The following is a 12,544-nucleotide window of genomic DNA, read 5'->3' as shown; positions in this document are numbered from 1 at the left end:
TTCGGTCAGGGCCGGAACTAGCTGGCTGACCTCTGGCTGCCAGCGAGATGCCAGGACTTCGAAAATCGAAGAGTCCCTCCATGTTTTTTGAGAAATAAATGTTTTTTGCCCTTGCACCTCAGTATGGGCTTGTCAGCCTCAATTTTTACTGGATTCGGATCGTACATTTTCCCGGATCATACGTTTATTTTCCGCGTTTTTTCGGAAACGTATCAACGAGGTTCTACAGTATATAATGCTCGGAGGTGAAGCAGTTCCGCAAACAACTAGATACAGAATTGTTTTTTCGTTGAAAAAAAAACACTTCTAAAGCAAGTGGTTTAGCCTTCTTGACATTACAAGCTATTTTCTCAGCGAAAACACATAAGAACGAGATTCCGTTTCGAGCAATTGTTTCAGAGCAAGGCACCTGGCAAGTCGCTGTATCTAGTTATTTGCAGAACTGCTTAACCCCTGTGAGTTTTCCAGACCCTTTTCGTATGCGTAATTCACGGGCGCTAGTTCAGTTCCTCTCGGAGGAGAACCCCGGCTGTTGTAAAGCTTTTAGTATGTATATTGAAACCTTTATTACTCCTTACCGCATGAGGACTTGTTAAGATGTGTTAATAAATGTATTAAGAAACAAGGGCACGAGATGGTTTTCACGGATAAATGTGGTGTTTCTACCGGGGCTTTTCTGGAAATCCCTTCCATATATGTAAAGTCGACGCTGGTAGGTTGGAAGGAAGGTGTTTATGTGCAGAAATCGGGGATATGTATTGGTTGTAAGGTTGCTCCGGTTTTTAGTGATTTATACCTTAGCAAGACTGACAGACTTTTGGAAGGCACCTTAGGTAATTCGGTTATTAAGGTTTTTCGTTATGTGGACAGTTACTTGATTTTTTGTAGTGGTGAGGACTTTGAAACCGTGGTAATCTCAGTGATCGAAAAATTTGAATTAAATGGAGGAGGGCTGAACTTTACCAAAGAGGTGCCTCAGAATAATGGAATACAATTTCTAGACATTTCCTTACCATTTCAGAAGAACCACGTGTGCTCGCAGTATTCTCCTAGATCTTCGAAACCGCTGTTAAATTTTTGGTCGAAGCACTCTAAGGTTGTAAAAAAAACGGTATCGCCATGTCTTGCCTTCAGTCAGCCCTCACAAAATCGTGTGAGCACAAAATGAGTGATAGCTTTAACGCACAGGTTACGCATCTTTTAGATGTAGGGTATCCTCATGATGCAGTAGCCATTGTCGCTGAACGTTTAAAGAAAGTCCATTGTGTTAAGTCCGAGCATGGTTGCAGAAAGCGATAGGAAGAAACGTGTCGTAGGTATACCGTACATTCATTGCGTATCTCACAGGCTAAAGAAAGTAGGAAGTAGATACGGCGTTAATGTTGTTTTCACGGCTGCCAATGAGCTAGGTAAGATTCGTGCCGCTGTGCAGAGGAGGAATGAGCGAGTAAGATACAAGAAGCGGACCGATATTTGTTTCGTAAAACATAGGGATGGGCGAATATTTGGGTGTTTCGAATATTCGAACGAATATTACAGTATTCGAATTCGCTTCGATACGAATTTATATTATTCGAAATTTCGAAGTATTCGAAATGAACGAATATATGTACGTTTGACCGCACATAGCCCCCTGTAAAGGTGGTTTCACTGCAGCGTCAGGTTGCTGTACCGTGAAACCACCTCTACAGGAGAAATCTACACTGCCGCGAAGCCACACTTCAAGGTTAAGTGTACATTTTTTTTTTTAGTTTAAATCGTGTTATATGGGCTTATATGCGCTAAGTATAGTAATTTTTTAAATTGTAACATATTGTACCACTTCTAACCTGCACCCTACTGCTATTCAAATCTTGATACTATTCAAGGTTGCTTCCACTTCATTTCAAACCAAAAAAGTGACATTCGCTCATACCTAGTTCCAATTCTTAAAAATATTGTGCAAGGGTCATGACAAAAACGCTCATTTTTCATAATAATATGCGCTATATACTATTCGAACTATTCGATTCGAAATTGTTCGACGAAATCACTATTGGCTTCGGATTCGCTTCGAACCTCAAATTTGCTATTCGCCCATCCCTAGTAAAACACACCAACAAATTCACTGATTGCCGTACGAGTGTGGTGTATAAGGTCCCTTTCAACTGCGGCCGCTTCTACGTAGGGCAGACAGGCCGATGCATTAACCAGAGATTGTTGGAACATAAGAGATCGCTAACAGGAGGCTCACCTTCTAATCTATCTTTACATTGTCTGCATGGTAAGTGCACGCCAAAATTCGATGAACGCGCAGTGTTTTACCGGCATAGAAATGAAGAAACGCGCCTGATGATTGAAGCATGGCATATCGATAATAGTGGTAGCGCATGCCTGAGCCAACCGTCGATTAACTTGCATAAAGATGAAATCAAATGTCTTAACAGTTATCTTCCACGTAGACCACCACGCGTGCCGGATTGATAGATTCGCCTGTTGCATGGGCATGCGCAGATAAGTTTTCGTGCCTTCTTTCTTTTCCGCCGTTGTGCATCTCTTCAGTTGTTAGTCGGCGTTTGTGGTGTCCTGACTTCTTTCTTGTGTCCGTGTTTGCACGCCCTGTCTGTTGCTCTCTGTTGTTCTTAGCTATATTTTACGGTATTTGCGGTATTTTATGGCATTTGAGAAAGGATCCTCTCAAAGTTGGCTAATTGAAGCTGCTTTCCAGGCACTTCGCCCACTCTGGTGCATTGAAAAGAAAAAGCTTATAATTATAAATATGTCGCGTTATTTTTCAGTTTGCCTTGCTATGGCAGTAATGCACCTTTTCTTTTGCGGTGGCTGCCCCAAATTAAAAGTTTACCAAGTTTATCAAAATTTGCGTGCAGCAGGTGGCTTCACTGTCAAAGGCTGCAAATTTCATATTGGCCTGCTCCATAATGAACCTTCTCCAAGCTGCACGAAAATGCTTTGGGCAGTCCCACCCCCGCCAACTGGAAATAAGAAATTCATCAATGTGTTCATGCTCTGTTTATTGCCTGTGGAATGCATTTTCGTTCACTTTATGCCTTTCCAGACATTTCTGAGGAACGACTGGCGCTGCTGGAGGAGCAGCTGAAGGCCCTGAAAGAGTTCTACTCGGAGAACAAGGTGATCATAGCCAAAGCGGAGCGGCATGAAGCCCTGTGGTCCAGGTCGCTTGAGCTGGAAAAGCTCGCCTCGGATCCATCGCGCCTGACGAACCGAGGAGGGCGCCTCCTGCTCGAGGCCAAGGAGAGGCATCGGCTGCAGGTCGAGATCCCGAGGGTATGTGTCTGCTGCTTCTGCAGAAATGCCGTTGCTTTCTGGGTGCGTGTGTGTGTGCCATTGCAATGTCGCTGTTGGCATTGACTCCCAATGCCTCGCAGGGCATTGCAACTGTGTTAAATCAGGTGTGTCACATTCTGCCACTTTCGGGGTGTTGACGCCAGTCGCAACAACTTCCTCTCTGGTTTCTCATTTCAAGAATGGTATACTGGCAATGTTGAGAGCATTTGCAAACGTTGCCAAGATCTTTTTCTGCTTTTTGGGACTGAAAACTGCTAAAGCTGTCATATTTTGGGAATGTTACTTTAAGATTCTGCCATTACTGATGCATAACCTCTAAGTTTCATGCATCCTAGATCATTGTAGCTATTAGTACAGCCTTTTATGTCGCATCACCAACCAATAGTATGTTGTTCATTACTATATTTTCCCGGTTTCTATTTTTTGTAGCCCTTGTCTTCTGACAGTTTCCCCAGCTTTCGCACACTTGGTTATGATCACTTTTATCTTGCTGAAAAACTGTGTTTAGTGAGAGCTGCAGGATGCCAAATGTGACTTCAGGAAGGTGTAAATTTTTTAGAAAGGCTGAATTCAAGTGCTTTTCTGTCATTCGAATGACAACTTTAATGCTTCATAACTTTTGTTCTGTAAAAACTATAACCTTAAAATTGCACTTTTTACACTCTTTGGCACGGTTAATTCAGCTAGATCTGTTCAGCCAGTTTAACGCCTCAAGTGCTTTATTTTTTTGAAAATTTCCCAACCAAAAGTGCCTATTTTTTTATTGCTGATTTCGAATCTGATTGTATTAAAAAGTAGCTAGTCGATGTTGCAAAAATATTTGTACCACATACTTAGTCAAATCAAAACACGGAATAATGCAAGGGGGCCTGTTGCAGCTCCTGCACCAAAAGCGAGTTTCCTTTCTCAGCTTTTTCCCGTTCTCTCCTCGCTTCAGAGAGCAAATGAAGCACTTTTGAAGAAACTGCTGAATATATTCCATAAGGTCATCTGGCGATGACAAGTTGAGTCTTGCCTGGAATGGCCAAGAATGGAAAGCGAGGAGGCTTCACAGGAGGATTGTCCGCATCAAGCAGGATCCACTGGCAAGCACTCGCGATGTTCGCTTCCGAGCTGTTTTCATCATCACCGGAGGAGATGTTCAGTTCACTGCCATCGCTGTCTTCACTTCCGGACACAAGATAAACATCTGTATCTGAATCATCATCACTCGAAGAAGATGACTAAAATGAAAAGCTTCTTTTTCGTGATGACGAGCCAGCTATGCATGGGTGGCCGTCACCGCAAGTCATCTCTTCGTTACAAAAACCGCGCTCTTTCCACAGGAGAAAAATAAATTGTCAAGTAAATGCTGCCATCTGGTGGATTACATGCAATCTAAGCTGTAGAAGAGCGCCTCTTGTCCTGAACGCTAGAGGGGAGTACCTATTCAGCTAGGACGAGCTCTGCTCGTCCAAAGCACTTTGGGGACAGTTTGGGCAGTACAAGCTCTGCTCGTCCAAAGCAGTTAAGGGTTAATAATATGTCATCAGATGTCTTCAATAACTAATCTTAAAAATAATGGCATAGTTTACATGAAGCCAGAGTTGTATTTGATATTGGCACATGACGATATACAGTCGAACCCGGGTATATCGAACTCGCCAAAAAACGTTTATTAGTTCGATATATGGCATAATTCGATATAGGCCCTCTATAGATTTGACACAAAGGCACATAACAATAAGAAAAGTACTTTATTAATATGGTGGCTTACTGTGTGCCCTACTTTGGAACAAAAATAGTCCTGGATTTTCTTCTGTGTCAACGACTTCGCTGCCTGCGACAGCACGCACGCCTCCACGTTGTCCAACGAGTCGGAGCAGCTGAGGCCGCAACCTTCCACATTCACGCAATAGCGCCGGACCAACGCAAGTGCACTAATCACTTTGGAAGATGTAGGCAATGGGCCATCGTCAATTTCCTTATTGCTGTCGCTTTGGCTCGTGGTCGGCACAACGTCTGCAACGTAGTCCTCATCTTGTAGCTCACCCATGATGGCAACATCATCGTCCGCACTGACGAACTCGTTGAATGTCGATCCGTCGATAGCTCCTGGGAACTCTGCCAGCTCGCTCCAAACTTCGGCGGAAACACCAGCCAGCCTGAACCGCCTTGGAAATCGTTCCTGCCAAGCAGGAAAGCAATGTCCTTGGCTTTCTGCTCGATCATAGGGCCGGACACCGGGATGTTTCGTGACCGAACGTCCACAAACCATTTGTAAACGGCCGCTTCAACATCTTCGTACACAGCAGTGCGCACACGTCGGGCGCCATGGGCACCTGGCCTTTTGTCCGACTTGGCCCTGATGTCTGCCTTGTTCTTCAGGATAGTACTCAAGGTGCTCCTTGGAATTTTGTATGCGGCGGCGACGTCGGACTTCTTTTCACCGCGCTCGACCTGATTTATGATTTCGAGTTTCGCGGCGAACGGCAAATTCTGCCTCTTTGCACAAGCCATGACGACAGCGCGCCAATAAAGTTCACAGAGCACCAACAGGCAACACCGCCAGCACGGACCACGCTGAATGAGGACTCGAAGAAAACAGGCAGCAGCAGGCACACAAGCATAAAGAAAGAAAAAACGGCGCTCACTTCTACCGCCTCCGCGCCCATTCCTCCATGTCCGCGCCTCGGCGAAAGCACGACAGCCTCTGATTGGCTGTAAGCGCTGCGAGCGGGTCAGGATCATTTCTTGCAGGGGGGTGTTCCCCCGTGCACAGCCGGGTCTAAGCCACTTTTTCTAGGGTGGCGCCGGCAGTTTTCCCGCCCACGCAAGGGAAAGCCAACTTGCTGGGGCACTTTGAGGCACATTGGAGTTTGATATATTGGTTGTCGTTGCTATTTTGTTCGTGTAACAGTAACTTTTGCTATATATTCTCAATGTAAATTTACCGTGTTTAGAAATTGTTCGATATACAGGATAATTTGATATAAAACGGGTTCGATATAGTCGGCCGACTGTATGTAATCGCGGAAGTTTTCAATCATCCGATCCTAGACAATACAGTCGAATCCCGCTATAATGAATACCGCTACAACGAATTTCCGCCACAACGAATAATTTTCGATTCCGCATCAGCCGCCCATAGAAAACAATGCGAAAAATGTCTCGTCACAACGAAGACTTTTCTGGGTATTTCTGCTTGAACGAAGTTTTCGCGAGTGCCACCACATAAGGAAAAGGAGCTTGCCTAGGATTGCCGCCGAAATTCCGCTAGAAAACTCTACAATTTCTCTTTGCCAGAGCCGTGCGGCTGCATCGCAAACCCGTACGTGTCTTCCTCGGACGCATGCTTCCTACTACCACATGCACATTCCGGTAAATTATTCGCCATTGAGATGCTCGGCGACAGGTGTCCATTCGCCATGATGCGCGTTCGGGCTGCGCAAGAATGGTTCTTCAGTAACTCCCGCCAGTGTTTTGACATAGCACTCAAAACAAAACTACTGCTCGTTTCACATGCCCTGCGATCGTGAATGACATTCAAAAGCGTTTGAAGGCACACGCGCGGGCCAGCGCGCACCTAGTCCAAGCGTAACTACGTCCTGCCGCAAACCGTTGCTAACACAATTGCGGTCGGGGTCGACGCGATCATGGGTGAGCACGAAAGTACGCGCGCATCCAACGTACCTGCACCGACTCGAAGCAATGCTGCGGTGAAAACCGCGGTAGACGCGATCACAGATAGCAACGACGCAGTTTTGAAGGCACGCGCACGGCCAGCACGCACAGATTGAAAACGGAACTACCTTTGCCGCAAAACGCTGCGCAGCAACCGCGGTCGCTTCATCGCGATCATCGATATTGATACGCTGAAGTACGCAACTAACACACTGGAAGAAAGATTAAAGGCATAAAGCGTAAAAACGGCATCAAGTGTTTCGGCTTTCCTTTCCTCGCTTATGATGTGGTAGTGCGGAGCTTCGGCACTTCGTTTTCAGTTAGCCTCTAGTGAACTTTGGCACGCTCCTTCGCGGCGCTACGCGCTCGGCACGCTTCGAGGGTAGCCTGCATATAGTATTTGCTCGTGTATAACCCACGTGTATAACTCGCATATTGACGCAAAAGCTGCTTTCCTTGCATTACTGTGAATCCACCTGTGACACCAAAATTCGCGTATAACCCGCACCCCAAGTTTAGTGCTAAATGCCTGTATTATTGTGTTTTCAACGCGAGAAAATACATTCACAGTCGATGGCGGCCAAGTACGTCGGAGTTAGCGAGAGGTTAAATGCAAAGGACAATGCATGTGCTTGCCGGGACCAAAGGACGAGTCATGATGATCAGATCTTCCTAACTTTTGTGGTCTATAGATAGAATATCGCTGCAACGAAATTTCCGCGACAACGAACTTTTTTGTGCGTCCCGTCAATTTCGTTGTAGCGGGAGTTGACGGTATAACACTTTGTCTAAAAACTGCTTCCCCCTTAAAGGAGCCCTGAAACTGCTTCGCATTAATATAATCGTAACTTCTCTCCTGACAGCAAGAATTTCCACGTCATTTCAGTGTAAAACAAAATGTTGCACTGCCAAGGAACCTTTTTTCTCCTTGGTGTCAGTTGTGTTCAGCAGCTCTGTACCGTATTTTCTTGTGCATACCACCACTGGAAATGCACTGCGAAGTGAATTAGGGACAAGAAACATTTCGGCAGCTTGCCTAGTGGTGCATAGCTGGACTAACGGCAGAGCTGCCGCCAGTTGCACCAAACTGCGCCAAGACGTGAAACCTGTTACATCCTGCTACATCCCGCTGTTCGTTGCCAAAAGTGCGCCAGACTATAAGCACACTAGCGGGAAAACGGTGCGCAGCGCGCCGCCGCCGGCAAAACGCGACACGCTCCAAAACTACCGCGCGGCAAAATTTTCGTGCTGCGAGAGAATGGGTTCGTGCATCACTTTTTGTGACACGCTGCCCGGCGCTTTCTGGGGGGACCTGACCGGATGCAGGTTGATGGGTAGGCTAGTTAAGCTGGGTTTGGCTTGCTCAGGCTTTTGGGGGGCCGACATAACCCTCTTCAGACTGCTGTAAATGGCGTGACCCCCCAAAAATAGCACCTTGTAAGGAGGCGGCTCGCCGCGAACTGGTGTGACCGCACCGCCGCAGCAACACAGAAGTAAAGTTTCAGCTGTTAGTACAGCGCGTCTCGATGACTGTCTTATTTTTGCCCCCCTTTTTTTAAGTTCTGCTACTCGAACCAGTGTTAGACCACGGTCACACGGACAATGTCGACATCTTGAACAAGATGGACGAAAATGGTGACACTATATCATCTTGGTGTCGCCAAGGCAGCCATGCCGGTGGATTTGCATTGTCTGCAGTCAGTCTATTAACCACGAACAGCATGGTTTTGCAGCGATACAGCGACATGCTACAAGCAAAGAGGCCACATTGTGGCCACGAAGCAGCACAAGAATTCAGCAGGTGTGTTGAAAACTCCGAAGACCTGCACATCAGACGGATTTTGGACTTGAGAAAAAATTGCAACCCAATCCGATCCATGCTTTTTGCGAACCCACAGTAAACCAATTTAGGAGGCGTTGATGTAAACGTAACCTGCTGATACAGATTCGTGAAATTCCCCAGCCGTCGAGCAACGGCCGAGAGCAGAATGCCGTAGCTTCGGAAGTACGCGCGCGACCAGTGTGCACACTGTCAGAACTGTGGTTATCGTTTGCCACAACCGTTGTGGGCGAAACCGCGGTCGCTCTTGACACTATCGTGTATGGCGACGGCGAAACTGACGGAACTCCGAAAGTGCACGCGTGTTCAACGCCCAGTCCAAGCGACGCTGCTTCCCGCAAACACCGCGGACAAAACTGCGGCAACAAACGACGTAGTTTTGAAGGCACGTGCGCGGCCAGCGCAGGCGGATTGAAAACGGAACTACCGTTTGCCACAACCGCCGCGCACGAAACCAGTCGCTATCAACGCGATCATCGATAGCGACTGCGAGCTGCGAAGGTACGCGGCTAACGCAGCGGTAGATTAAAGGCGTAAAAAAAAGGCACAAAGCAGGAACGTAGCCAGCCCCCCCCCCCCCCCCCGAAAAAAATTTCTGCCTACGCCCCTGGCACGAAGCCTTTCGGCGTTCATGTCGATCTTCGCTTGTTACCAAAGTGTTCTGTGTTGTTACTATGATGGATTCAGTTGGCCTCATGCGAAGCTTTGACGCGCGCTTTTGCGGCAGCCAGCTGTGCCGTCCCTTATTGGTCCATTCACGTGTGTCCCAGAAAGGCATACGCGAGTTCTTTTGACGGAAATAAATGTTTTGTGCGTATATCGTGGTTTGGAAACAGGTTTTGCTAGTTTTTTGATGATACGAAATTTGGCCGATACGAATATTGTTGCTCCTCCTGCAGATTTGTATCACCCGAGATTCTACTGTAGCTGGGAAACACTACCTGCGTTGTTTGTTTGGCCACCCTAAGCCATTATAGGACCGCAACGCCAATGTTTACGCTTATGGGGCTGTTAGGTGATCCAATGGTGTTATGCAAACACCCATTATTGGACAGAACTTTTTATTTCAGAAGAGTTCCTCCTTATTTGACTGTTTTGTTTCACACGGTTCATTTTTCCACTTGGCAGTGAGCTTTTAGCTGCTCCAAAACCTGTTTTCCCTGCTCCCAAACCCGTTTTTGGCTGCTCCAAAAGCCTTTTTACCTGCTCCAAAATGCACTTTTTGCTGCTCCCAAAGCCTGCTCCAAAACAGCTTCTAGATCATCACATCACTGTGGGGGCCAGCCTAGTACAGACTCAGTCGAAGCACCAATGGGATTTTGCTTATCTGGCATGACTTAAGCAAGCATGGCTCAATCTGGCACGGGTTCGCAGAGCAGAGCTAATCACACCACCTCTCAATCTCTATTTGTCTTAATCCAAATTATGATAATCCGAATTAGTAATCCGCACACATACGACTGGCTTGATCACTGATGGTTGGAATTGGCAGTTGCGTATTTGGATTACCTTCATTCTACGTTAATTCGGCCTGGCTTAGCCCCCTACCTAGCTAGGCAAACTTACTTAATCCGGGTTAGCTTAGTAATTTGTCTTAATTAGAAATGGCTTAATTATTCTGAGCTTAATTAGGCTTGATCATGCTTAACTTATTGTGTTTGCACGTGCTAGGCACAGCTTGTGCCAGGTAGAGGCCGTTCTTGATGTTGATGATAATTCTGTTAGCACGAAACGGACAAACGAAAGCTTTGACAGCTATGCTGTAAAATGGTCGGACTTGTTAAGTGAGTGAGTCTTTGCTCGCTCTACATAGGAGATAGTGGGGAAAGGATCTTTGTGGTTGCTGGTCAAGCAAAGAGGGAAGAGGGGTGCGCTGTGTGCTTCTGCTGATGGTGATTGATATTCAGTGTGATAAGTTAACACAGGTCATCTTTCAGTAATCAACAGGCCTGAAAAAAATTTTTTTCCGGCATTGTTGCTTGTAAAACATGACTAATGATTTAAGCTTGTGCTGGACACTCGAGTCGTTATTTTTTCATTCTGGCATGCTGAGCTTTGTTGACATTTTGGTTTTCAGCTGCGAAAAGAAATCGAGAAGTTCATCGCAACATACAGCGGGTCAACAAGATATTCGCTGTATGGGGAAAGGACTTCCTCGAGCACCTGGACGCTCAACAGCAAGCTCACGCACAGAAAAGGAACGTGAGCGCTTGCAAGGGTAAGGACGCCTGTAACATTCCTCTTCAAGGGAGACTCTAGTCTAAATGGTGGGGAAAATTACCAAACAATCGGATTTTTAAAGTATTTTTTCTGAATCTAAGCAAAAAAAAAGCTCGTCTTAAAATATTACATGCACATGTAATGCATATCTATTCCTGCGGTAACTCCTCCCTGATGGCGAGCTTAGGTGGACACATGAGGAACAGCAATCGCTCTTCTTGGGGCTCGGAATTGTTCAAGTCATCTCTCAAAGGAGGTCGGTGGTGGGTCGAATGTTGCCACGCCACGTTCACTGTACATTGTGTGTCATATTGGCATTCTATTGTGTTATTTGTGTTAATGTGTTCATGCACTTTTGTGCTATAAATGTCCATGTGTTCCATGAGCACTTCTCTTGAGGACCCCACCAGTGACTGCTTTTTTTTTTTTCTCTGCCGCAATGCTGCAAAATGTACTCTGGTCTGAAATCTTGCTCTGCACATTTCGCATTAAGTTTGTGCTGCTTCTACGGAGTCAAGGTGTACACTTACTGCAGCAGACCTCGATAGCGAATATTTCAGTCGGTCGTAGAGTAATTACTGCGGAATCTAGATTACACGACATTCTCAGGATGTTTGCACTGTAAATTTTGAACAAAATTTATGGCTAAGGAACGTTTCGTGATTTGCAAGAAACTATATTGTAATCTACAAACTAGGGCTCTGCAGAACCCATAAATTCAAATCCCTTTGCCCCGCTTACAAAGTATTAAATGCGAAGGGACACCACATTGCAGGTGCCAGTCAATATTTTGTTTCATACACATGGGCATTTTGGTATTTAGCTGCCTTTAGCCTCTAACACAATGTGCATTGCAGTGCTGATCCTATTGGAACAGTCTTGACATTATCTGCGATATACTGTAGACACAGTCATCTTGTTAGTACACTCGAAATGGAATAAAACAAAATGGTGGATATGAAGTAAACAAAATTCTCCCGGATATCCCCTTAGACACAGTAATATTCCAAGCCTGAAGATTCCTAAACTTTTGCTCAGGCTGTATAGCTTTTCGCATTATTTGGTGTGGTAATTCGAAACTACTGCCACACAGTCAGCCCCAAATAGCAGTGCACATGCACCTGCTCGCCACTGCCTTCCTCCATTGCACTTTTCTCTCTTGCGCGCTGCAGCATTGTGTGCCACACAGGCTGACATTGTCTGAGACATTACTCCTCGAAGAACGCACACGGCTGTGCAGTGCGACAGCCCAGAGTGTGGAGGTCGGTGTGATAAGCCACTTCGTAGCAGTGTACATTCATTAGCATATTCATTACAGTGGCCAGTGAACACTGAATGCTGGTGCGGCTAGGCGTGGCCTTTGAGATAGCATCCGTTTAGGAAAGGGGGCCGCAAGCTAGCCACGTTAAGCCAGTGCTTAGAGATTCATTGGCCTGCACCTCATGCGCCTCATTTGTACGGCGAAGCAGACGGGATTAGTGGTTAAATTGGTGAACTGGTTGCATGCTGCGAGCT

The 12,544-nt window shown here is 46.2% G+C and overlaps 1 protein-coding gene across 1 annotated transcript in view; it reads left to right on the top strand.

The window, feature by feature from the left end:
* Positions 1 to 12,544, top strand: part of LOC119382139 (protein regulator of cytokinesis 1-like) — a 144,639-nt gene that overhangs the window by 27,857 nt on the left and 104,238 nt on the right. The window contains exon 7 of the mRNA XM_049412722.1: positions 3,056 to 3,285. Within this exon, the coding sequence (XP_049268679.1) occupies positions 3,056 to 3,285 (230 nt within the window). The remainder of the gene's footprint in view (positions 1 to 3,055; positions 3,286 to 12,544) is intronic.

This window comes from Rhipicephalus sanguineus, chromosome 2 (assembly GCF_013339695.2).
Source record: "Rhipicephalus sanguineus isolate Rsan-2018 chromosome 2, BIME_Rsan_1.4, whole genome shotgun sequence".
NCBI lineage: Eukaryota > Metazoa > Arthropoda > Arachnida > Ixodida > Ixodidae > Rhipicephalus > Rhipicephalus sanguineus.
Note: the sequence above shows the minus strand (reverse complement) of the source record. Positions and strands in the feature narration are given on the sequence as shown.